The 25,379-nt window shown below is 39.8% G+C and overlaps 2 protein-coding genes across 3 annotated transcripts in view; both read left to right on the forward strand.

The window, feature by feature from the left end:
• The window catches only part of si:dkey-256h2.1 (uncharacterized protein LOC337520 homolog), a 30,386-nt gene extending 14,091 nt beyond the window's left edge, over nucleotides 1-16,295 (forward strand). Inside the window, exons 9-12 of the mRNA XM_064349474.1 lie at nucleotides 8,411-8,535; nucleotides 9,787-9,913; nucleotides 12,468-12,601; nucleotides 16,088-16,295. Coding sequence (XP_064205544.1) covers nucleotides 8,411-8,535; nucleotides 9,787-9,913; nucleotides 12,468-12,601; nucleotides 16,088-16,207 — 506 coding nt within the window. The 3' untranslated portion in view covers nucleotides 16,208-16,295. The remainder of the gene's footprint in view (nucleotides 1-8,410; nucleotides 8,536-9,786; nucleotides 9,914-12,467; nucleotides 12,602-16,087) is intronic.
• A 7,167-nt stretch (nucleotides 16,296-23,462) lies between these two features.
• Nucleotides 23,463-25,320, forward strand: c1galt1b (core 1 synthase, glycoprotein-N-acetylgalactosamine 3-beta-galactosyltransferase 1b). 2 transcript variants are annotated; one of them, XM_064349513.1, is made up of 3 exons: nucleotides 23,463-23,637; nucleotides 23,917-24,584; nucleotides 24,776-25,320. In XM_064349513.1, the coding sequence occupies exons 1-3, from the start codon at nucleotides 23,463-23,465 to the stop codon at nucleotides 24,956-24,958; spliced, it is 1,026 nt and encodes a 341-aa protein (XP_064205583.1). In that variant the 3' UTR covers nucleotides 24,959-25,320. The 2 variants fall into 2 exon arrangements, with proteins under 2 accessions (XP_064205583.1, XP_064205591.1); XM_064349521.1 differs by lacking the exon at nucleotides 23,463-23,637 and having other exon boundaries at nucleotides 23,954-24,584.
• The last annotated feature ends 59 nt before the right edge of the window (nucleotides 25,321-25,379 follow it).

Here is a 25,379-nt window from a genome sequence, read left to right on the forward strand (position 1 = left end):
AGTCCACATTATTCACACACAATCAAGCCTCTTTCCCCCAGCAGTTCCCTGGTGAATGCAGTGAGCCTTTTATAGTGTCAACTATGACAATTCTTTCAGAGTGCAGTGTGTCAGACCTTTTCAAAGATCTTTTCCAAAGGACACATACTGCATTGTGTGCGCTGTAATTATTTAACAGTACATTATTACACAGATTATTTCAGACTCAGACCCACAAACCTAATATTCATGCACAAGTGGACTGTGTATGATCCTTTACTCATTTGATCATTGTCCAATATAAAAAGGCATGAAGAATTAATAATTTTATCTTATACAGTTCTTGTACATATTTCATTTTTGCCCTCCGATCGTGCATTTCATTGATAATTCATTGTAATTCTTCAGTCTTATTGTAGTTCTTCATTATTTTTTGAATGTGCCAGTCCTCCAGATATGTTTTATAATTTAAAAAATCACATTACAAATTTGTGTTATTGTTCTCCTTGTGTTCTAGTGAGATTGTTTGCATAGTGCATGGATACTTAATCTAGATACTTATCGATAAAAGTGATATGATCAGCATTTCTTAATGCATTTGATCATTGCCTGTTTAATTTGGAGATTAATCATGGTGACTATGCTAGCTGTGTTTTTGTATCCTATCTTTTTATATTGTGCGTACATTTGTGTAGCACTTTTCAGACCTTTTCCAATGATCTCAAAGCTCCTTAGTCTAAAATGAAAGGGGAATAGCGGGTGTCAGTGCAGTTTTCACAGATGCATACCATCAGGCTGAGTGATGCCATGCAGCCATTTTGTGGCTTTTATCATACACTGGAGAGGGAACGATCTGCTTAACCTGTTTAATTGGGGGATTATAAAATGGCCTGACTGAACAGCAAAGAATCCCCTGCTCTTTGTACTAAGCACCATGGGAATTTCAATGAGCTCAATGACTGCATTCACATGAACCGTAGTATTCTATTGGTCAGAATGTCCATTTATTCCCAATATAAAAGAATCCATATCTATATTTAGTATGCGGTATTCAGAATATCCATCCAGTATCTTTAGCTGCTTATCCTGGGCAGGGTCGCGGGGGTGCTGGAGCCTATCCCAGCGTGCATTGGGCGAGAGGCAAGATTACACCCTGGGCAGGCTCACAATCTATCGGAGGGCATAAACCACCGTATTCAGAATATGAAAACCAATATTCAGAATGCAAGTATTTGGAACACAATATATGGGATTTTCCATTCCATTCCATATTCATTAGTTACAAATATTATTCTTGTAAATCCCTTATTCAGAATTCTTTACATATTCAGAATACTTGCCATGTGCATGGCTGATTTGCAGAAAATGGCAGCCAAATGACAGTCCAAATGACTGCTTAGTTTTCTCATTCATATATTCATATACAATGTTTATAGTATGACAGAGCTTTAAAAAAAAATATATATATATATATATATATATATATCAGCTGTGTCTCGCCTACAGTTTGATCCCAGAGGACTATTCAATATTCCACATACTGCTGCTGTGCAAAATATGGTTATTTATTATGAAATGTTGAGTGCTTCGTGCATTTTATCTTTTTTTTTATCCTGTCTGGTTAATGATTTTTTTATTCTTGGCAGTGAATTCCAAGGTTGGGTGTAAATAGAGGAACGCCATGATTCAGAGGTGGTTATCGTCAATAAGAGGGTGATGAGGAAGGTTCATTAGTATGTGCAGAGGAGCTCACAGATTGGGTTAATCCTCTACTTCCTGCCCCTGTGTCCTTGAATGCCTCCCGCAGGCCAGTTTCAGCTGTATCTCCCGATGATCCATTACACAAATATACTCCCTTCATCCCATGAGCCACCAGTCAAGTGTTTTGGGGAATTCACTCTAAACATGATGGTGCTTTGTCCCTTGGTTTGAATTATGAATATAATGAATGAATATAATTGGAATACAAAAGTACTGTAGAATGAAGTTAGATTGAATGGGTTAGCTTTTTCAGCTTTTTCTCTCAACTCTCAGTGCTTTATGTACTTTATCTTTCAAAAAAGAATGATAATTCTAATTTTATCATTTGTAAATTAACTTTCAGAAGATGCTGGGTGTCAGAATTTTGTATCTGCATCTTGATCTACATGCATATCCTAAGATCCCATTTGCACTAACTTTATTTATCTCTTGTTCACAATGTCTTTCTTTAACAGAGGCTGGGTGGGTGTCTGTACTAAGAATAGGGTTTAAGTAGCTTATGAACCCACTGTTCTTCCTTCTGTGTGGCTTTGTTTTCTTGCAACCTTTATTCTTACGAGTATTCTGAGAAGGGCATTCCATTTAAAACCATTTTTTTCAAATAACATATTTTACCATGTACTTCACGTTCTTGCGCTATGGTCTTTCACTTTAGCATGGCAGGATGTAATTCCTGCTTTAAACTATTGACTTAGGCTTTAACATTTAGTAGATTATTTGACAAAGACTTACAGTAGATTTGTAAACATGTAGCAGCAATGTGCAATTCATTTCGGGGTTTATTATCTGACATGTATTTTATCTTATCACTATTCACAATGTTTCGCTTGCTATCCTGTCAGGCTCCTTTTGGCTCTGCTCCAGTGTGTTATTTTCCTGTGTCACCCGCAATTACTTTTGCCTCACCCCTTCGTGAGAAGGTGCGCAAGGTACACAGCCGGCTAGATTGGCATTGACATTAGCTGGCACCCTCCCCTCTTTCCGGTCTGTGGCACTAAGTATACCATGAGAGAACATTATAGCCCAAGTGAGAGGGCAAAGCCCCCCAGACTTGTTTTCACTAAAGGGTTGAAACAAATATCTGATCTGTATAGTTGGTGCTATAGCAAGGAATATGTGCTCTAAACAGCAAAGCAAGGCTCTAAAAAGAAAAAAAAGAGCAAGCCTTGTATATTAAGAGAGGTCTATTTTAAACATTGCTGGGGTGGAGACTACAAAGCCATAGAAAATTAGGGTGCCGTCAGTGACTTGATTTGTCCACAGACGTCATCAGGATGAGTCACGATTTCCTGAGATCAGGTGACCTGCAGCGATATGCTGGATAGGGGAACACCAGTCACAAGTGCTCACATGAAACTGTGGTTTTGGAAGGGGGCTGCTCGTCTTTCAATAAGCAGTGACTTAACAATGTCACTGGAAGTGCTTTGCCATAATGCAGGGTCAATGACCTCATAGCACCAGGAATGGCCTGGTTGCTGATTTGATTCTTGTGAACTGCCCAACTGCTCCTGAGGTGGAAATGATGGTTCTTGTATACCATTAGCTGTTGAGAGTTCGCCTTCAAAGGATGGCTCTGGGGGAGTGACAACATTACTGGAAACTGGACTAGTGCTAGTTCCTTCCTCACATAGTGCTGCTGTCATCATTATTACTATTAGAGGGTTTTTGAAAGCATTATCTACTTCCGTGGATCTAAAAACAGACGGTCTATAGAAAAAATGAATGGGGTTTTCCTTAATTATAGCTTTCGGCATATTTTTTAAATGTTTCACAAAACCGCGGTGTATTTTTCAAAAAGAAGCCATTTCATTACTTTTATTCCATTTAATATTGCCTTTGTTTAATCATGCCTTCTGTATTTTTGTTATGCTCTATCAAGTGAATATAAAAAATTTGTCCACAATTATAATCAGATTACTTAAAGAATAGACAATTTTACATACAGTATAAACAACAATATTAAATGATAACCACTAAACAGTGTGCTAGTGTGTAACAACACCACAATGTGCATTTAGCACACTTGTTCATTTGGGCTAGCTAATAAGCTCTTAATGAGGTTTTTATTCCCACGGCCACAGCATCCCATGTTTTGAACTAATAGCACTAATAGTTAGCTAGCTAGTAGCTTTGATTTAAGCATCATGACTATGGCATGCTGTTTTAACATTTATTCAACCCACTGTATCTAGCTACCCCTTTATCTTGTACCCCTTTCTCACAGACGACCCGCAAACAAATGCCTCCTAACTAACTAGTTAAGTTGTGTTCCACCTAACTAGTTAGACAGCTGAGTTTTAGGCAGATAGCTAGTCAACTAGCTGGCTTTTTAGTGCAGCTAATTTGGTTGTAAGGGCAGCTAGCTGGCAAAAATGGCAGCTAGCTAACTAATTTCTGTTAACAAGCTGAATCATATGGGCAGCTAGCTAGGGAAAATGGGCAGCTAGCTAAAATAAAGGGATAGCTGATTACAGTAAGTCAAATAACAAACGGCTTGCCATAATATGACACCCTACAAACTGTCCTGTTATGCAGCATGAACTGACTTGGTGAATATCGTTTGATGTCACAGCATATTGTAGCGTGCCAACCAGTGGCTCGGTTGTACAGCACAGTACTCTCTGAGAGGCTCTCGTTTTAAGCATGAACTGTATGTACCAAGGTGTTACGCTCAATGTATGCACTGAGGGGCCTGGGGGCCCTAGTGATCAACTCACACTGTAAGCACCCAGGGGCCTGGGGACCCTAGTGGTCAGCTCACGCTTTAAGCACCGAGGGGCCTCACATTGTAAGCGCTGCCGGGCCTGGGGGCCCTAGTGGTCAGCTCATGCTTTAAGCACGGAGGGGCCCAGGGACCATCACACTGTAGGTGCCGAGGGGCCCAGGGGCCCTAGTGGTCAGATCACGCTTTAAGCCCCAGGGGCCTAGGGGCCCTAGTGATCAGCTCACTCTTTAAACACCAAGGGGCCTGGGGGCCCTCACACTGTAAGCGCTGAGGGGCCCAGGGGCCCTAGTGGTCAGCTTACGTTTTAAACACCAAGGGGTCTGGGGACCCTCACATTGTAAGCGCCAAGGGGTCTGGGAGGCAGTAGTGGCCACCTCACGTTTTGAACACCAAGGGGCCCGGGGGCCCTCACATTGTAAGCACTGAGGGGTCTGGGGGGCCCTGTTGGTGCAGCTAATTTGTTGTAACACAAGTGGCCTGGGGCAGCTCAACATTCTGTTAACACTGAAAGGGGCTACTGGGGGGCTTACTAATATGGTGAGCTGATACAGTAGTCAAACCAAGGGCCTAGGTGACCCTCACATTGTAATGCACTGAGGGGTCTGTGTGTTGGGTGCCCTAGCTCGGGTGCAGCTCACTTTTTAACAACCAAGGGGCCCGGGTGCCTCAATGTATGCACTGAGGGGCTGGGGGCTCTAGTGGTGCTCAGCTTTGAACGCACCAGGGACCTCATGTAGGTGCCCAGGCAGGGCCCGTGTGTCACTTAAGAGGGCCTGGGCAGTTCAGCTTCTTTCGGAAGTCTTGGGCCACGCACCGCGCGTGGCCTGAGGCTCAGAGGCCCCCTGGCAGTCCGAGGCCCCGGGTCACTGGCCCCACTGGCCCGGTCCATAATCCAGCCATGTATATAATATTAACTATATAATTATAGCTATCCTACACAAAGGGCTTGGTTGGCTACAGAAAACATGCCAAGTCAATTTCTTCCTTAAGGCCATTGGGTATGACAGTATTACTGTACGTTGATGTATCCTCCTAGATTCCCTTTGGAGGAGAAACCTATGGAAATGGCCTCCTGTTTCTCTGGTTAAAATGGAGTTCGGAGACGTCCTGTACGTTCACATGCAGTGAAATGAGCCATCAATGGGCAGTTGGGGTCTGATGCTGCTTTTGTGCTCAGTGATATGATTCTTCATTTACTAGGTTTACTACTTTTCTTCTTTTTTGTAATGATGCAAAAGGTGCTGCTGATCCTTTTTAAAAAATTTGATTCCACTTTCTGCAAATAATGTAATGCGTACGACTATTAGCATACTCCTGTATGTGCTTAGGGATTTAATTGTAGGAATCATGAAGTACCCCGTAGATATGCATTTGAATTCAGAACTGTCTCACTGTGAGATTTAGCAGTCTCACCCCACATTAAATATGTATTCATTCTGGCTTTGTGATCTTCGGGATATTGCACATTTACATTGTCTGCATAAATCAGTTTTGCTCCTGACAACAGAAGCCTTCCATTAGTAGCCGGCATGTGTCAGGAGTGATTATTTTAATTACCTAATGCATCCTGTGCTTCTCTGTTCTCCCTGCTAAAGTTACTCCTCACCTTGGAATAATGATGCTCAGGCAGCTGTATATAAAAGAACTCCATTAGCATTTAAATCTTTCTAACTCAGACAAGATAATAACTTCTCTGTCTTTTTGTTGCTCGGTGTGTAATCTGGAGGAATGCTTGTGTTCTACACTAGGAATTAATTCACAGAAAAAAACATTTATCTTTATTGGAGTGCAGTGTTTACTGATTATTTTACATTTTAAAGGATCTTTCAATCTGTTTATTTGTTTGTCGGCCTATATATCTGTCTGTCTATGAGCTACAATTGCTTTCCTGACAAGGGACTTGTCATAACAGATACACGCTTTCTTTGTCTAGAGGTTGAAATCTTGCTTCATTTTTCTTCAGAGCATTTTTAATAATGTACTCAGTTTTATTTCTGAAATTGTTTTTATTTTTGGCGTGCGGTACAACAGGGCAAGAAATGTGACACAAGTGAACTTTTGAATCTGTTTAAGGGCTCCATGAAGTCTATTTTAAAAATTAATTTATGGCTATATATAAATATGCATTATGAGTATTGCCTCATTAGAAATGATGAATATAACAATTTGGTATAATGTGGGCTTTGAGGACTAGCATAGTAAGTGTTTTTAGTGGCACGCTGCTTTTATGTCCTTGAGCAAGTCACCTGATCTGTGTTGTTGCAGTTAAGCCCTGCTGAATTTTGTGCCTCGGTTAGTCTCAACTCGAGGGTCACACTGTTCCCAAGTGCTAACCACTGGGATTATGGTCAGCGAAACAAAAAAACATAGAAACAAGGTGATCTTTATTTAGATTTCACACAATCAGCTCCTTGCTCTGAATTTAAATTGCTGTAATTTCTAACTGAAATTTATGAAAATATGCTTTAATAAAAGCAGATAGTCTGCACTTTAACCACTTGTGAATAGTTTGATTACAAATCTAAAACTGTGGAGTACAGAGTGAAATCATGAAAACAAGTCTTTGTCCCAAACATAATGGAGCTGAGTGTACATCTTGACTTGCGTAAAATGGAGAATGCCAAGTTCAAACCTGCTCTGCTGTTCTCTGCACTGCTGGTGTGAGGGAGGAGGTGGAGAATGGAGAAATGAAGAAGCGGGTACCCTTCAGCAGCCTGGAGTGAGGAAGTGCAATTGCTTGGCTTGAACATGAGAGGAGTGGTAGCCTCAAGATTACAGTAAGCAGGGAGAGAAAAATCCCCCCATTGATTTACAGATTAGAATGACTTGTGTATAAGCCCATTACCCTGTTCTCAGTTGGCGTTTTTTAATTCGAAACCGCACTTGTAGGTTCAGCACGTCCAATTGGTTTGCTGTTCTATGCATCTTTGTTCTTCACTCCCATCCGATTTACTGTTGCTTTAACATTCATTACAATGCATTCTTAAAATCGAAAGTAAGGCTTAGGGTGGGGGTGGAGACGGGTGCATTGATAAAATGCTTATATTTTCTTTTTTGTATTTTTTTTGTTGAAGCAAGGCCAGTTATTGAAAGCGTTGTGGAAGAATGGAGAAGGAATGTGAAATTCTGTATTCAGGAAACTTTGGACGGAACTATGTGCATTAAAACCTAGCTGAAGAAAGTTCTGGTCCTTTTACAACAGCAGAGGTTGCAGAGTGAGAGTCATACTGAAGTTATTGCATACCTCTGCAGCCTGAATGAAATTGCATACCTTTTCTGAAGTACAACAGTACAATATTTGACATTTTGCAGAATAATTGGAGGAAAGTCTGACACGAAACACGAATTTCTTTGTAGTATATGGCACTGGTTATGCCTATAACTATTGCTATGTATATCGGTAAGCTTTCTGTTTCTTGCTAGTTTGTTTGGTGGTGGTGTAGTACAGAACAGAAGGACATAACATTGTGTTGTACAAGATGAGCTTCAGTATTGCATCTTATATCTTGTGCATCTATCCAGTAAGCTGTGCATTGTTGCCTAATCTGGTTTCCTGTCTGGTTTTACATGTCTTCCTACTGTTTTGTGATTAGTCATGGCAAAAATCCCATTCTGTTTAAATAAAACGAGTTGTTGTACATATGTGAACTGACCAGTTTCAAATCGTATGCTTTTCTCAAGTGATTCCAAACTTTAAGCTGATGCAGTGGGTTACAGTAGATCTGGTGATCTGATCTGATGTATTTATTATACATATTTTGTATGGGAAACAATGTCTTTTTTCCTACAATGTACTGACATTAACATTAAAGGCCCCCAACATATTTGCTGCTGTATGACTGACAAGCTTGACTTGGGAGTACCAGTGAATCCGTATTTTCATAATTATTGTCAAGTTGCTTCACTTAACTTCTGATGCTGAATACAACTTTTTTTTTCCCACAGGTCAACATTCAGACAGACTATACCCATTCACGCTGATGTCCCTGTACAATGGAGGAACCTTTGACAAAGACTATAACAAGGGCTACCAGCCAATCAAGTTCACTGTGCCAGCTTCAACTAAAAAAGTAAGAACTAGTTCTAATATCATTTCTATTATCTTTTATATCTGTGTAAATGGCAGTGCCTACAGCAAGCATCGGCCTGGAACATTTACATTATATTTAGGCCTTTGGCAGCTGTTCTTATCCAGTGGGACTTGTTTAAATACATACAGGAAATATTGTCCAGGCCGGTACTGATTCTGAAGTACTCAGGTCTTTATTTATTCAGTGCACAGAGCAATAGGCCATAAAACCCGGAGCACGGGTCCTTCTGGGCCCCTATATATTCTTACAGAACAGCAGGCCTGGGTAATTTAAAATACTTTAACCCTTTAGGTGCTGGTAACATCTGAAGCAACCTCTGCAGATCCATGAGAATTTTCTGGAAGACATGTTACTAATCAAAATGTACAATCACACGGAAGAAGGATTTTGTTGAATATTATTGAAGAAATCACTTTTTTTCTTTTTAAAACTAATATACAATAGTTTTACTGCTGCCTGCAGCGTAAGGTATTTCCAAGAAATATTTTGCACGCAGTATCCTCACCACTATATTCTCTATTTTATACGCATCAGGGCACTGGGGTTTTCTGTCTCGAGTGATGTTTTTAAATGAAATACTGCAAAACACCCGGAGTGATTTGGTCCCTTTATTAAGCAGTTTGCAGTAGAGGAATGATACTTGGAGACATTTGTAATTCAGATTAAAGACCTTAGTGGTTGTCTGAAAGCCTGCCTCCCTCCCCCCATCTGTTGGAACTGCCTCCACATCGCGGTGCCTCTCTATAGAAATGCAAATGGGATCTAATTCTCTTAAGCAGCCGTGTCCCTCCTCCGTCCTATGCACACTCTTTTTGTGATGAGAGATGCAATAAAGACTAAATCTGACATCGCACCGCACCTGTAATGGCTGTCGAGATGCACCGAAGTGTGCATCTGCCACTCTCACATTCAGCAGTCCGTCCTGACAGTTTTCATTGGAAAAAAGGCTCCCCTCTTCAATCTGTGAAATGCTATCTTTTTAATGTCTTCTGCGACAACAGTGTAAAGAAAAAGAAAACATGCTTCGTAATTTAACCTGACAAGATCAGCAGCACAAAAAGAAAATTGAGGGATGGAGAACAGCATATTTCATGGGAATCATTGAACTTCCAGTGGGAGGAGGAAGGGAGTCTTTTACGCACAGAATATCGTTAATGAATTCTAGCCTGCTGCCTTGACAACCTCCTTTCCTTGTTGGCTTTTCATTTGATCTTCCTTCCTGGTCCCCAGGTTGAGATTTACGCCGTAATCACTGGACACGGAAGCGATGAGAACGGATGCGGGGAGTTTTGCGTGACGTCGCATCATTTCCTCATCAACGGCCTGTCCAATAACTCACGCATCTTTGACTCTGCCGGTGAGCCTGGTGACATTTCAGCCTAGACGGTTCTTGTCTGCTAAATTGGTCATGATGTGTCCGATGAATACATGCATGAGGTTGTTTTGTGAACACTGTGAGGTTGAAGTAAGATTGAGCGTTTGTATCTTGTAGTGATTTATAAGATTAAAATTGTAAAATGTGGTTTGGCATGTTTACAAAACATGCGCTGTTTGTAAGTGTACACACGCACGCACGCACACACACACACACACACAGACAGACATTGGCCACTTTATTAGGTACAGTGATCTAGCAGCCTGGATTTCCCGCTGCTACTTGCTGGATGTTTTTTGATTGCACCATTTTCTGTAATCTCTAGAGACTGTAGTGCATGAAAATTCCAGGAGGGAATGCTGGAACCACCTCGTCTGGCACCATCTTGACCATTTTAGTGTTTAGGTCATACAACTACTTAATCTCTACACCATGTCTGCATGCTTTATATATTGAGCTGTAGCCACATGATTTGCTGTTTGGAGGAGCAGGTGTACCTAATTAAGTGGCCAATGAATGTACGTACATATACACACTGTGTACCTATGTGTCCTTCATATGCATGCAAGGTCATGTTATACTATACAATAATGTTGGAGCTTTGTTTGTTGTGCTGTGAAGTGCTATATGATCAGTGACAGTTAGATGTGTACTGTAATGTCTTTGAAGTGGCGAGCTTTGGTTTTAAGATCTGAGACCAGAGAAAATTATGAAGATGGATTCAAACCTTATTTTTTTATAGGAACCAGGCACTTTCAAAGGGAGAAGGGGTCAACAGAATGCTAACTGAGAGTCAGCTGTGGTTGGATGTAGTTATCTTTCTCTCATTTGGAAGATAGTTTCCAGCTGGCTAGCATGCACTTGCACTCTACTGTGGCCAAAGGGGCGGGTGCTGCAGTGATGACTCAGAGTTAGTGATTCCATATTTGACAGGAAAAGTGTATTAATTAATAAAGCCCTAGGTCAACAGCTACTTACTGGGATATCTATACTGAAACTCTGATTTAGCAATGCATATGGGGCTGAGGGAGTTGGAATATGCATGCTAACTGCTCAGTTCGGCTTAGTTTAGTTAAAACAGAAACAGGCAGTCAGATCTCTTGCAATTACAGATAGAACTGTGTAGCAAGTAGAGAAAATGCAGAACAACTGAAAAGCCAAAGTTCCAGTTCATGCATGGCCTTCCCAGTACTAAACCTTTCATGAATAAATGACTTTTAGATGATGATGTTTCTTGGTATCAAATGGAAATTGCCCCAAGCATATTATGTTCCTACCCTTGAGGGACTTTGGACAGAATTGCTTTTCTCATCAAAAAAAATCTAAAAGCCTTGCTGGCAAACACAACTGTAAACAGTTTAATTGTTCACAGTTTTCTTCATTAATTTTGGGGCGTTTTGGCTGCTTTCACTCCACAGTAATGTTTATAAAAAACAGCACATATAATCCACTGTGAAAAGTATTTTTACATCATGCAGTTCATTATTACGATGCACCATCCATGAGAAGTTGAAGCGCATGCTTTTAATGTTGTTTTCCAGCCACATTACAATGCTTGTTTCAAATAAATCTCTTCAATTATCTCATTGATGCATTGAGGAAATGTAAGCACAGATCAAATGTAATTTCTGTTATTGTTCAGATAAAAGGATATTAATCGATCCAGGTTTCCAAAGATGTTTGCTTAATACCTAAAACTCTCCGAGTTCTCTTGGCTTTAAAGAAGCCACAGATTTCCTCCTGCCCTTTTCTAGCTGGTCTATCACTGATCCCAAACCAAAGATGACATGCTCTTGTGCCACCATTTTGGTGTCACTGATCCCTCTAACAGCTGGGTAATGGGAATGTTTCTGAACACAGTGGCTGCATGGAGATTCTGTACCTGCTCAGAGTTTGATGTTGGTACACTGAAATAGGACTGCCATAATGACTGCCCAGGAGAGTCAGAACACAAAGTTCTTGAACAGGATATGGGTTGTTGCAGGTTGTATTGGTGCCCTGTAGGCTTTTGATGCATCAAGAATTTTTGAATTCTGGGTGGCGTAGCTTCAGGTTGGTATCGTGTTTGCCTGTATGACCTGTTGCTTGGAGATGGCATTTTTTACATTGGCGTCGTGCATACCTCGGGTAACCTTGACATTGAGAGGACTCACAGAAAATAATTGTAACATTTATAGTACCCCTCAGTGATGGAAAAATATGAATACACTTTCTGTTTTGAAAAGTCTTTGCTCCTGGTTTTAACCTGCATGAAACCTACCCCTGTAAGAGGTCGACTATGAAATGAATGCATTACTGCTAGTCACAATCCACATTTTATTCTGTACAGTGTGTTTTGTACAGTGTGTTTAGAAGGGTTTGCTCCATGCTATGAACTAGAGTTAGCTATATTCAAGGATTCAAAATACATTGTTGTTGTTGTTGAGTAGATTATGGGGCAGGCAATGTCTTGTGGCAAAAGTGTTGCTGCTTCAAATAAATATTTCCTCTGTTGGTCACTGGACATTTTGTGATGTGTGTGCCTGAATGACCTTAGGTACTGCCCTGGGCTGTGCAGCCCGAGCTGGGGAGGGTGCGGTGCCCAATGAACACGGTACCTGGCTGTACGGCCGAGGAGGGTGGTGTGATGGGCTCCAGGTGAACCCTTGGAGAATTGACATTTCTGATCAGGTAAGGCAAACCAATCTGTGTTGTGTAATTCTTCTCACTCTCTCTGTTCTATCAGAACTGTCTCTCTTGCCTTTTTTGTGAATTATCCTTTTATTGCTTCATTTAATATGCTGTCTCATTTTCAGTTTCTCCTCCTATATACTACTTACGTTCATGAAAAGGCAGTTAAAGATTGTGTGTTAATTTTCCTCCAGAGCGTGTATTGTTTTCAGACTTTATAATATGTGTGTTGTAAAATATTTAAAAAATTATATCCTCACAAAGCCAAATATGAATACAGTTGATTTGTATAAAAGCTTTTTATTTTACAGCGCCATACTCAAAATAAACTTTAGTATGGTACTGTATTTGCATCTACTTTGCATTTTTTAAATTAGATTCAAATGACATAAATATCTCAGTGGGGGAAGATAGGTCGCAATTTTTTTTTTCTTTAGAGGAAAAGCCAATGGAAGCAGAATCTTTAAAATTCTTGCTTCATGTGATCATTTCTATCAGAGATATGTTTTTCTGTGAGAATTGATTACGTTTGTAGTTCCAGCGGTACCAGGTCTAGTTCTGTTCCTGTAATCTGTAGCATTTACAAGCGGCAAGTCTGACGGAAATAGAGAGGCTGATGTCTTTACTGATGTTACATTGCTATGTGACAATCATGCTCACCCTCATAGCATGATGGGCGTGGCTTGTGTGGCTGCCTAATTAGAGGAAGACAGCCCATTGGTGTGATAAAAGCCCAGAGAGGCATACTGACCTCTTGTGTTATCGCTTGCTGTGGCAAGCAGACTTGTAGAACTGAAATGTCATGTCATTTAATCGGAGCAGTCCTCAGATGAATTACTCCACCTCCTCATACCAATGAGGGTTCTCACTTACATACCTGCCCTGTTAATTTCCTTGTATTGTACTCATGTATATGTATTCATGCAATATATGAATGTTTGTCAGCTTGAATTAAACGTATTCTGACAGAGTAATCATTTAGGGATAAAATCCTGGACTCCTGGACAGGGAGACTTTGTGGTCTAAACGAGAGATGTTGTGCCCTACATAGGTCAGAGAGCAAAGAGCTGGTGGAACACAGCAGTGATTTCATAACAGCGGTTAGCCAGTGGCCATCATGTCTGATGTGTTTAACTGTGAACAGAGTGTACTCTAACTGAGAATGTTCCCGAATTCTCAGAGATATTTTTACAGTCAGGGGTCCTGAAAATGTGCCGTCATCAGTAGAATTGAAAAGGGCCGGGGAAGAGCTGGAGCAGGGTCTAATGTAGTTGTTTGAAACCGGTGCTAGGGATGAATCTGCTTCAATTGATTTATGCCATAATGGTATTGTGTATTTCCTAATGCACTCTGGCACATCAAGCTGAAATGGCAATAATGAGCTGATATTTATGAGCATCACAGCTTTGTAAAACGGACACGCTCCTCATTAGGAAGAGCAGGCTGCTCCTTTTGCTGCTGCACTTAAGTTATTGCGACTCACCGCGTGCATGCGGACCATATCTCATGTCTTGACTACGAGGGAAATTAAACAGATGATCTGCTCGCAGGCTCGAGGTCTGACACCCATAAAAACAAGATTGTCCTGTATGAATGGCAAGTGCATTCAGCCATAAAACCCTCCCGCTGCCTGAGTCACTACTGCTATAAAACCAGCACAGTCCTTGAATACAGATGAGGGTCGGCGTGTGCGGCGTTTCTCTAATCAAATACTCAAATCTTTGGTCCACCTGAAAATAAAAACTCTTCTAAGATGTAAATATGGATTGGAGCCAGTAATTCAATCTCACATTTTTTGAAAATGAACCCCAGGGAACTTGTTTAGCTGGGTGCACAAAAGCACATTTTGCTTTTTACCATGCTGACTTTCAAAAACCTATTATAACCAGCTAGGTTTTCTTTGCGTTTTAATTTCTCGAGAGACCACTCCTGGTGTAAGTTCAATCATTTTGCTTTTTCTAAGGTGACTCGACCATTCAATTTATAACGTTCAGTAATCATGAATGGCATATGCATTAGAGTGCCAATGATATGTCTTGTTCAATAACTGGCTTTAAATAATAAATTCTTGACTTCCTCTGGAATTCTGTCTTTAATTAATTGAAAAGTCACCTTGGAAACGATGTGGGCAGAGTGGAGTAGCAAAGCTGCTCAGTCTTCTGAAAGCCCAGGTGAATATGACCGTATGTATGGGGAGATCTGAGGGAATATAGGGAAATATCATTTCAATTAATCAAATTTAAATTCCAGAGGACCAGCCAAGTTATAACTTTTACAGCAATGAGTCCTCGTGAGAATTAAATAAAGGTTAACGAAAAATGCACATTAAAAATAATTTCCGTGCTCTGATTCATTCTCAGGTGTGTTAATGACCTTTTTTAGTATTCATCCAAATCTACTCATTCGTACCCCTGTGTCTCGTAACATTTTGTCAAATCAGCCATCGTAAATAAACTTGTGAAGACTCGCTGTTATTTGTTTCCCCCCGATGAATTTATTCCTTCGCACATTTAAGGCTGTGGCCATCATGTATCCCAGCATTGCTTTGAGGCCTTGTAAATTATTAACTTTCAATTCAGATCCCAAACAAAAGAGACTGTTTAATTGGAGGCATTCCACACAGTGCTGATTGTGGCCCGTATCCATTTGCTTCAGTATTTGCATGAAATTATCCTTTTAAAATGGGAGAGTTCTCCAGCCGCGGCGGTCCTTCAGAAAACCGAGAGGCACAGGAAGTCATTAGTGAATGCGCCCTCTCAGTCTCCAAAGCCCAAATTTACCGTCTTGTTTATTTGAATATTGAATATAGCCACAGGGGCAGTAACAATGCTCCACAAACAAACAAATTCATGTTATATTGCACATTTTTTTTTTTTCAAGGCACAATAAAGTGTTCTTTTTAATTCCTGTTTAGGAGTGTGAAATATTGCATTACTGAAACAGCAGGGGCTGCAGTGGGCCTGAATTATCCAGGAGATGAAAGGACCATTTGTTCTTGAATTTAACAATTTTTTTTTTTACATTGGTGCGGTTTATTACATTTAAGTTCAGAAGTGAAAACGGTATGCTCTTTGCAGATACGAAGAGATCTGTGTCAGGTGCAGTTTTTTGTTTTAAGATTTCAATATCCAGTTATAATAACGCGCATAAACACTCTTTCTCTCTTAATTGTGAAGAAAAATGTTAACGGCTTATTTTTCACTGCAATATTTGGCACTGTTCGGTCCCTTGAGGCCCTTGAGGCTTGACAGTTTATAGCACAAGAGAAAACCACAACCCTGGAATGCAGGGATGCAAGTCCTCATTGTCAAATCCTTTATCGGTGCATTGCTCAGAGCTGTCAGTGACTGAGGATTTATAGACCTATGAATCTGTGAGATTGCTGCTCTCAATGAAGAGATTTGTGCCAACTTGTGATATTTGTGTGCCAACTTATGTTGTATTGGGTAAGGAAGCTCTAATAATTATTTATTCTTTATTTTTCAGCTGTACATGAGTGGATCCAATACCATATTGTACTTTGGTTTGTATGAAGGGCGGGACCCCAACCCCACAAGTAACCCTGGTTATATTGTGATGTACTCCTACCTTGTGTTCTATAAGTAATGCTTCATTGGAAAACAGGTGGCTTTTATTTGAATGATTGTAAATGTCAATGATGAATCAGAACTGTGAATAAAACTTTATTTTAGAATGCTTGTTTTGATAATCAATGCTTTTTTCATTAAATGGTTTGGGGAAACAAAATATTTAATAATGAAATTGCTTTAATTATTGCTTTGTATTTTTAACCTGTACTAAAAGGCTTTGGATTAGTGTTTTTGCCGTAAGCCTTGTGAGTTTTAGTCTTGCCTATTAAAAGAAATGTGTGTTGAATTGAAAACCAACAATCAACACACCAGGATGTCACCTAGCCTCGGAGTACAGCGAGTCTCTGAGCTTGGCTTGCTTTAGAGGTTACAGGAATCAAAATAATAACTAAAGAAGCTGTTGGCACAGAACGTATCATCTTACCTGGCACAGTGATCCTTGGTGAACTCTTTATAGGCTTAAGATATTCCAATTCAAAGAGCTGCTACTACGACGAGAACACTAAAAAGATGATTAATCTAGTTAAGAAAATTATGCTATCTTGAGTGTAAGAATGGCAGTATTTGTGCAATGTTTTTAGAGGTTTAGCATTTGGCCACCACTAGCATCTGAGAGGGCCACAGGTCATAAACAGCATCACAGATTGCATTCCACAAAGCCCTGTCTGATCTAGGTTTAGCAGTGTCCTTCATTTTTTCCTTTTTAGTTTTGGGAAATATTGTTTCTTTGTGGAATTTGGCTTGGAAAGTGACAAAATTACTTTCCATTAATTGGTTGGTTTGACTGATTAAAATAGTCTCTTACTCTCTTACTCTTTCATAGGCGAAGGTGGTTTTATCAAGTTAGACCTGATGACTTTTGCAAGATGGTGAATTGCATTGTTGCACATAGCGACTAACAATTTCACCATTGCATTTATTTGTTTCAGTGTTCATCTTGGGAGTTCTTTTCTAATTTGTTAATGGTGGTTACAGTTCCTTAATATCTGTATAACCATTTCTCTGGACTTTCTTCCCATGTATTCGATTTCATGCAACCTCCGCTCTCTGTTTTGTGGCTAATTGAAATTAAGGAAATGCTGCTGAAGTCACTCTGTACACACAGCCAGAAAATCAAGTCAGTGTACGTTTATTCATCTCTCTCTTTTTTTCTATTCGGACCCAGGGTTTGCAAATGTGCCTTTTTATATCGCTCTACTTCTTTACAGGTTTCATTGGAGAAATTATTTTAACCTTATTTTTAAGTTCACACAGGATTGGGGGTTTCTTAGTTGCAGATCTGATCTGGATGAGGGTAGTACACCCTTTTAAGAATGGTGTAATATTGATCCTGTAAATTTTCTTATGTAGAACTGAAGGTATATTTTGTAAAAATTGTATTCAGTTTGAACACTAATTAACAGGTCTTTTGCAGCAATCTGCATTGTAAGACATTTTTACAAAATATACCTTCAGCTCTACATAAGAAACTTTACAGGATCAATATTACTCCATATTTTTTAAAAAATTGTGGCAGTGTTGGGTCTCACATTTTTTCACAAGCTATAACTTGCAATACTTATAATCACAGATGTATGGATGGATTTCAGCAAGTGTCTCTTTCAGTCCTTATGCATCATCACAGGTTCAACTATTGTTGAAATAAATGCAATATATTGGGAAACCCTAACTTCAGATTGGTAAGTTAAAGCTAAGGATAAAACATTTTGTGGGTTAGGGATCAGATTTTCAGGCTGGTGCCTCTTTTGTTTGGTGTTATCAATATATGTCCTTTCCTTTAAACAGCTTGTTTCAAAAGCAGTGACTATTTGGTTATAATGAGTCTTTGTTGATAGGAACACTACTTGCAGGTCCTCTGATACTATAAAAGCTTACACCATTCAAGGAATAGTGCTAGTCCTTGCAGATTCCCATGTACTAGGTTATAATTTTGTCCTTAGAACAAATGAGAAGGAACATAACACTGGAGGGGCATTTGTTTCTGAGCCGCGTCTCAAAAGCACTTTAACGTAATTGCACCCTCGTAAGGGCCGATGTTGGGCGCTGGAGTGCTGGGGTACTTGCGGTGTCGCAGGAAGGGAAAGCCTTTGACTGATGTCATGTATGAATGAATCGTCCTTTCGGTGCCTCAGGGGAGTGTCCGTGGGTCTGTCGCTTCTGAAAGCCTACCTCTCGTCCTCTGTCACTTGTGAAGGCTGCCTGCATCGATGTTGATCTAATTGGTGGGTTTGACTGTGACTCCATTAACACTCCGGGCTGCTGCTCATCTGCTCATCAGTTTTGCTGCCCTGACATCGTATTCTGACTGGATAACAGACCTTTGTTTCTCTTGTTCTCCTGAGCAATGCAGCACATGTAATGGCCTCTAGATAGTAAGACATGGACATATTACAGAAACGGGCTTCTCACGCACTGTGCTTCTCTCCGAGTGTGCGTGTGCATGCACGTCTGCAGACATTTGAAAGGGCCACAGATCACGTACAGTAGTACATCAAACCAAATGGGTCATTTCATACAGGCTCCTATACAGACGCTTCACGTTCACTCTAATCTCAGTCAGCTGTATTCATATCACTTTTTCACAGTATGATGTACAAGATGTTGATGCTGGAGTCTGAAATAAATGCAACTCAATTACAGGAGGATCATTTGGGCATTTTCATTTTAATTACAGTATAGACACTGTACAGTATAGTTTTACTTAAAAAAAAAATGTATATATATATATGGCCTTGTTTGATATATTCAATTGTGTATTGCTGAATGGGGAAATTGAGCCAGCCTCATATAATGCCCTCCTGTAATTGAATTTGACTGTTATTGGTATATGAGGCTGACATTACCTTCTCCAAGAAAAACAAATGCAATTGCTTTCACGTTGAAAAATGGCACTGAACGCAGACTCCGAACAGTTTTTATTTTATTTTACTGGTAATACCTTTTACTGGAGGACAGTGCACTCCTGGCCCTGTTGACCCTCAGTCACTCATGTAACCCATCCAAGAAATCTGCCCCAGTACAAGTTTGGGATGAAATAGTATGCAGACGCATGATTGGCAGCAGTCTCTGCTTCTGAGGGTGCTGCTCCCCTCTGGTGCTGTCTTGGCACTGTGGATTAAAAAAAAAAGATTCTGGAGCTCTGTTCAGTAAATGGATCTAAGTGATTTGATTTGTGTTCCTACTTGGTGGCGGTTCCTGGCACTGCTGTCTTTGCATAGTTAAAGGTGAAGCTTGGACAGAATTCTTATTAAAATAAGAACCCAAGCATTCTGCCTTCTCTGGATGCAGAAAAAACTATATTCTTTTTTCTTTTCCAAAAAATGGAGACACAATTAAATGGGTTTCAGTTCTGGAGGCCCATGGGCACTGCGATTTTGCAATAGCCCCAACAGGTAATATTTGTAGTGCCCATTTTTGCAAGGAGGATTTCACCAACATGACAATCTACAAGAAACAAAATGGCATTGCTGAAAGGCTGGCACTGGTGCATGGTGCAGTGCCTTACCTCCCTTCACCTGCCTCCCAACTATTGTAGCTAGAGACACTCCCGGTTGTAGCAGAACAGACGTGTGATGGAGTAAGTTGGTAAGTAGGTCCTCCAAAAATCTGTATTTCTTTATTTGGGTGTAAGTTTGATACTGATGTTGAGTTGAGTGTACAACAGCTCTGTGTTACAGTACAACATTATTGTAGCCTAGGTCAGCCAACGCGGTTGAATGGAATGGCCTGCCAACAGCCCAGACCTCAACCCAATTAAACACTTGTGCGATCAGCTCGGGCGTGCTGTACGTGCTAGAGTGACCAACGCAACCACGTTGGCTGACCTGCGACGAATCCTGGTTGAGGAATGGAATGCCATCCCACAGCAACGCGTGACCAGGCTGGTGACCAGCATGAGGAGGATGGTTCTTCCACCCGCTACTGAAGCTCCTGACTGTTTGTTCAATGAATAAAGTGTAAAATTACCAATATGTCTTGTTCGTTCCTTGTTACTGATAGAGAGTTCAATCATCCAATCCCCCAAACAACTCAAAACAATCGAGTCAATACCAACAGGAGAATACACTGTTTGACATTGGCAGGGAAATTTGTCACATTTCAGTTGGATTCCATCCACATAATCAGCTGTGTTGCTCATCCCACAAATGCGTGATCCTTACAAATGGGACATCATTGTAAAGGGAAATGAACAGGCTTTCAATGATATATGATAGCAATGATATAAGATACAATGCTAATAATACAATGACAACAGAGATATGATTGACCAAACACAAATTTCCAAACTTTTTTTGAGGAGTGTATAATTATTACTCACTTAATTAGATGAGTAGGAGCTATACTTACCAGTAGTATCAGAGTAATTATATCTACAGGTAGAACATGAGTTGCTCCCCCCCCCCCACCCCTCCAAATGATAATAGTATTCAAAGCATATAGCTTCACTGCACAAACGAAACTGTGCATAAATTTACACACATGCAGAGATGGCTTTACTGAGGGAAAATACACATTATAGGCACCTTTCAAAAATGTTCTTCCCACTGCACATAGAGTCAATGTAAAAAAAAAAAAAAAATCTGTCGTTTTTTTTTTTTTTTTTGGACATAGATGTTTTTGCACATATTTTATAAGCAGAGCAATAAATGCAGAAGATGGAGACGGGCCACACATCTGAGTCACTGTCAGCTTCTGGAACACTTGCAGCACAAGAAGAACCTCTTGCTTGAGTGTAATAAGCACACTCATAATTCTCTTTTACTCCTATTTCTCATATAACTTTATGTATTTTATTGCCTCTCAGTCTTTTGTTGTGTTCTGTTCTTCATAATATGTCGAGGAATTAGATGCTTGTTCATATATTTTAATCATTTTATCTTTATATTCAAGCACAGTATAATGTACAAATGTGTTGTCGCCATCTAGTGTCCACATTACACATACGTTGGACTGTACCGTCTTTAGAGCAAGACATTATTTCTAAATATTCTCAAAAATAAGTTATTTCAATGAGGACTTAATGCTTGCTCAATAGGCATCAGCATTAAGTACTTCACAGTTTGAAGCTAAGGATTCTGAAATATTACTTCTGTGAGAATGCAATGCTTTCTGTTCCCTCCGGTGGCCAATGCCTATTCATAATATTTAAATTTTTCATGTTTTTTTAACCAGAATATTTCCAAAAACGATGTGATCTTCCCAACTCAGTTCATTTGGAGTCTTGCAGTATATTAAAGTAGGAACCGTTTCACAGACAACCTCATCAGTGAACAGCACCATTCTCAGGTGAAGCGAGTTGTAATTGCAATTGTAATTGAATTGCAAAAAATGTAATCCCACCCCCCAAACACACACACACACACACACACACACATCTTTATTTGAACACATGCTTATTTTCACAACATTTCTTGAAATTAAGCTGCTCAAGCGAGTATGCAACTTAATATGTGTAGTTGTGCATTACATGACAACCACACCTTAATACCACCCACTAAACTAACATTTTTAGGGTGTAGTTTTTCTGAGATTGCACCACTCTTTTCCCTGGCCAATGCTAGTTCGTAAATATATATCTTTATTATATGAATAAATGTATGAAATGTAAACTTTAATGCTGACCTCCTAAATTTTGACAGTTGTCACCAATATTTCAGAAAGAAAATGGAGATAGTGATTGCAAAGGGCACTTGCGGGAAAAAAAACAAAAAAGTCTCAGGGCAGGGCATATGCTTCAGGTCAGGATATGTTGACGTCCATCTGTGCACGTGGCAGCTCCTCCTACATATCAGCCACCGGATCAGAATTTGTTTGCGAGATGCGTTGGAGTCAATGCGGTTGCACAGGTCATGCCAGATCTGAGTATGACCGGTGCATTGAGGAACTGGTCGACTTGGACGGCTGCTTCCGGGAAGGGTGGGAGGGACTCGTCGAACAAAGCTGCCTGGTTAGGCATCGGGATCACGGTAAGGGGCAGGAGGAGCCACGGCTCGGAGGAGACGCGGCTACCTCCTTGCCACTGCTGACCGACGCGGTTTCTGAGCACGACACGGGAAATTGAACAGAACTATATGGTATAATTGGTCACCAAATTGGGAGAAAAACTTGAGAAAATAAATACAGAAACAAAAAATTATTCTTTATTTGTGGTACATATGTCTTTAACAAGCTGTAAAGAAACAACAGAACAACGGGAAAAACCATTTGTTCAACCCTTAAATTTTTTTAGACAACCTGTATTTCTACCATTCTTTTGAGATTATAACTCTCACTCGCCTCTCAGACACACATCAGTGCCATTAAAGCATCTTAAATCTTCTTACACCTGACCTATTCTTTCCCTCTTCATCCTGTTCTGTAATAATAATGGCTTTATTTATAGCACCTTTCATACGTTGAAATGGAGCTCAAGCATTATGAAATAAAATAAAATAAAACAGGGAAAAACGCATAGAATGACACAATATAGGCTATAAAAAGAATTAAAATGTGTAAACGAAAGCATATATCGTTAAACAGTAAAACCAAAGAGTTAAAACTACATAATGAAATAAAATAAATACAAATTAAAAAGAAAGTTTTTAAACTTTTAAACGATTTAAAACAGCTCTTGTTTTAAAACAACCGGAAAATCGTTCCAAGCCTTTGGGGCATGAAAACTAAAAGCTGCATTACCGGATTTCTTATGTTTCTTTTTTAAAAATTATTTTATTTTGCGTAAACCAGCAGCTGAAGTGTTCTGCTTGGAACATATGCTGGCAGGCAATCCGAAATGTATGATGGTGCTAAAGAGCTTCGTAAACCATTAAAGGTAGCCTACTTTAAAATTAATCCTAAAAGATAGTCTTATATTTTCTTAGGCTCACGTCAATGGTGGGCCTGTACAAATAAGACTTGTTATTCACTGGCGGATTCGTTCCGTCACCCTAAGGCGTGGTGCAGACCTACCTTCACCCCCGTTACCATAGGCTACCTAATTGAAGACGCTGTATAAAAGTTTTCTAAAGGTAGCCTGTTTGTTTTTCTAATCTATTTTATGGTCTCTGTAAAATAGGCACATAGCCTACAGTACTTTCCTAAATCTGCAATGATAGTTAAAAAATTTTTTGTTAGATATTCTTAGTGGACCGTTCTTTTCTGTTCAGAGCAGGTGCATGTTGTGAATTAACCTACTTGCGGCGCGTTTTCTTAGCCTATCCTTTTTGGAATTTTGAAACATCACTGATTTCACGAAGGATTTAGCCTAGCTATAAACCTTGCTTTTTATTTAGATGTCTTCACTACCGTTTTTTGCCTTTGGGCTTTTCTTTGGTTTCATCGTCAGTTATTCTGTTTTACGTGCTGACTTTGACATTTCTACTTATGTTCGGCTTACTCCGGGAAACCACATAACGAATACATCTACCACAAACCCTCGAAAGGCGGATGCTGTACTGCCAACCGAAGGTAAGCGCAATAGGCCTCAACTCTACAAATTAGGCGAAATGGAAACTATATTCAAGCGCTTATTTTAATTTGACTGAATTTATTCTGGTTTATGGAATTTTAATATTTGTGTTTCAGATCCCCACACACGCCTGCTTTTCACAAATAGAAAAATTAATCAACCGAAGTAGAACGTGTGTTTCTGTCTAGTTCTTTCATTTAAAATATTGAAAATGTTCTATTTTTATATATTATTATTATTATGATTATTAATTATTATATTTTGTAAATATATTGTAGAAATGCCAATCTTGAAACTCACGAAGGACCACTTTCCCAAAGTTCGAGTACTGTGCTGGGTAATGACGGCACCTAAGAATCTTCAGAAGAAGGCATTGCATGTCCGTGCCACTTGGACCAAACGATGTGATAAAGTGCTATTCATGAGTTCGGAGGAGACCGAGTTTCCTACAGTGGGGCTCAATGTTACCGAGGGCAGAGACCAACTCTACTGGAAGACAATAAGAGCTTTCCAGTATATTCACAAAACCCATTTGGATGATGCCGACTGGTTTTTGAAAGCCGACGACGACACCTACGTTGTGCTGGACAATCTTCGTTATCTCCTTTCTAAATATGACTCGGATCGACCCATTTATTTTGGCCGTCGTTTCAGACCATTCGTACAACAGGGCTACATGAGCGGGGGGGCTGGTTACGTTCTAAGCAAAGAGGCGCTCAGGAGGTTTGTGGAAGGATTTCGCGTTGGAAAATGCACCCACTTTTCTTCCATTGAGGACATGGCGTTGGGAAAATGCATGGAGACCATGGAAGTGGAAGCAGGAGACTCCAGGGACAGAAAGAAGCGGGAGACATTTCACCCTTTTGACCCAGAATCGCATTTAATCAAGGATCCGGGCAATAAACAATCCTGGTACTGGGGTTATGGATATTACCCCACCACTGAAGTAAGTATTCAAACCTAAAGTCAATTAAAATCTACGAAAGGTGTGCAGTAGTCTGGCAGGGCTCCCATGTGTAATACACCTGTTGCAGTGCCATGATAATTAGACACAATAAGTTCCTTATTGCATTATCGACATTTCAGTAAGCTTTGTCCATGCAAGAATAAATAATATATTATGTTTTTTCTTCTCAGGGTCCTGAGTGCTGTTCAGATCTTTCAGTGTCCTTCCATTACATACGCCCAGATGATATGTATGTACTGGACTATTTTACCTATCACCTTCGTCCGTATGGCTACCACTACAGATTCAATCCTGATTCTCCACAAAATAATACAGAGAAAATAAAAGCATTAAATACAAATATGGGCACATAAGTCGTGCTTAATCATATCTTGATTAATATCTTTGAACTGGTTTTCTGTCCCTTACATTGCCTGCTGAAATCTTGGTAGCTCTTCCATTCCTTGATCTAAAAATAATTCAAAACAAATTGTATCTTGTTCATCTGGTTTGGAACGTTCAACTGGTTTTAACTGAAACATAGTTATAGTTCTGGATAACTTGAGTTCCAACATTTTTCAGCAAGTCAGAAAGTTTTTCCATGATTCTAAAGTGTCCAGTTTTTGCCAATTTACCAATGTCTATATATGAAAATATATACGTAGACAGTTTAAATAACCGGTGGTGCGTGTTTATGATAATACATAAAATATCCAAAATAAACAAATATCACTGAGATGTGTCACTTTATGCAATGTTTGTTTGTGCCGTTGCCAAGCAGATAATAAATACTGG

The sequence above is a fragment of the Anguilla rostrata genome, chromosome 1, assembly GCF_018555375.3.
Source record: "Anguilla rostrata isolate EN2019 chromosome 1, ASM1855537v3, whole genome shotgun sequence".
Lineage (NCBI taxonomy): Eukaryota > Metazoa > Chordata > Actinopteri > Anguilliformes > Anguillidae > Anguilla > Anguilla rostrata.

Bases quoted from the DNA above. Each gene is read 5' to 3' on its own strand.
- c1galt1b (XM_064349513.1), top strand. From the start codon at position 23,463: ATGTCTTCACTACCGTTTTTTGCCTTTGGGCTTTTCTTTGGTTTCATC. The intron at 23,638-23,916 runs GTAAGCGCAATA...AATATATTGTAG, and splicing joins TGCTGTACTGCCAACCGAAG to AAATGCCAATCTTGAAACTC. The intron at 24,585-24,775 runs GTAAGTATTCAA...TTTTCTTCTCAG, and splicing joins GATATTACCCCACCACTGAA to GGTCCTGAGTGCTGTTCAGA.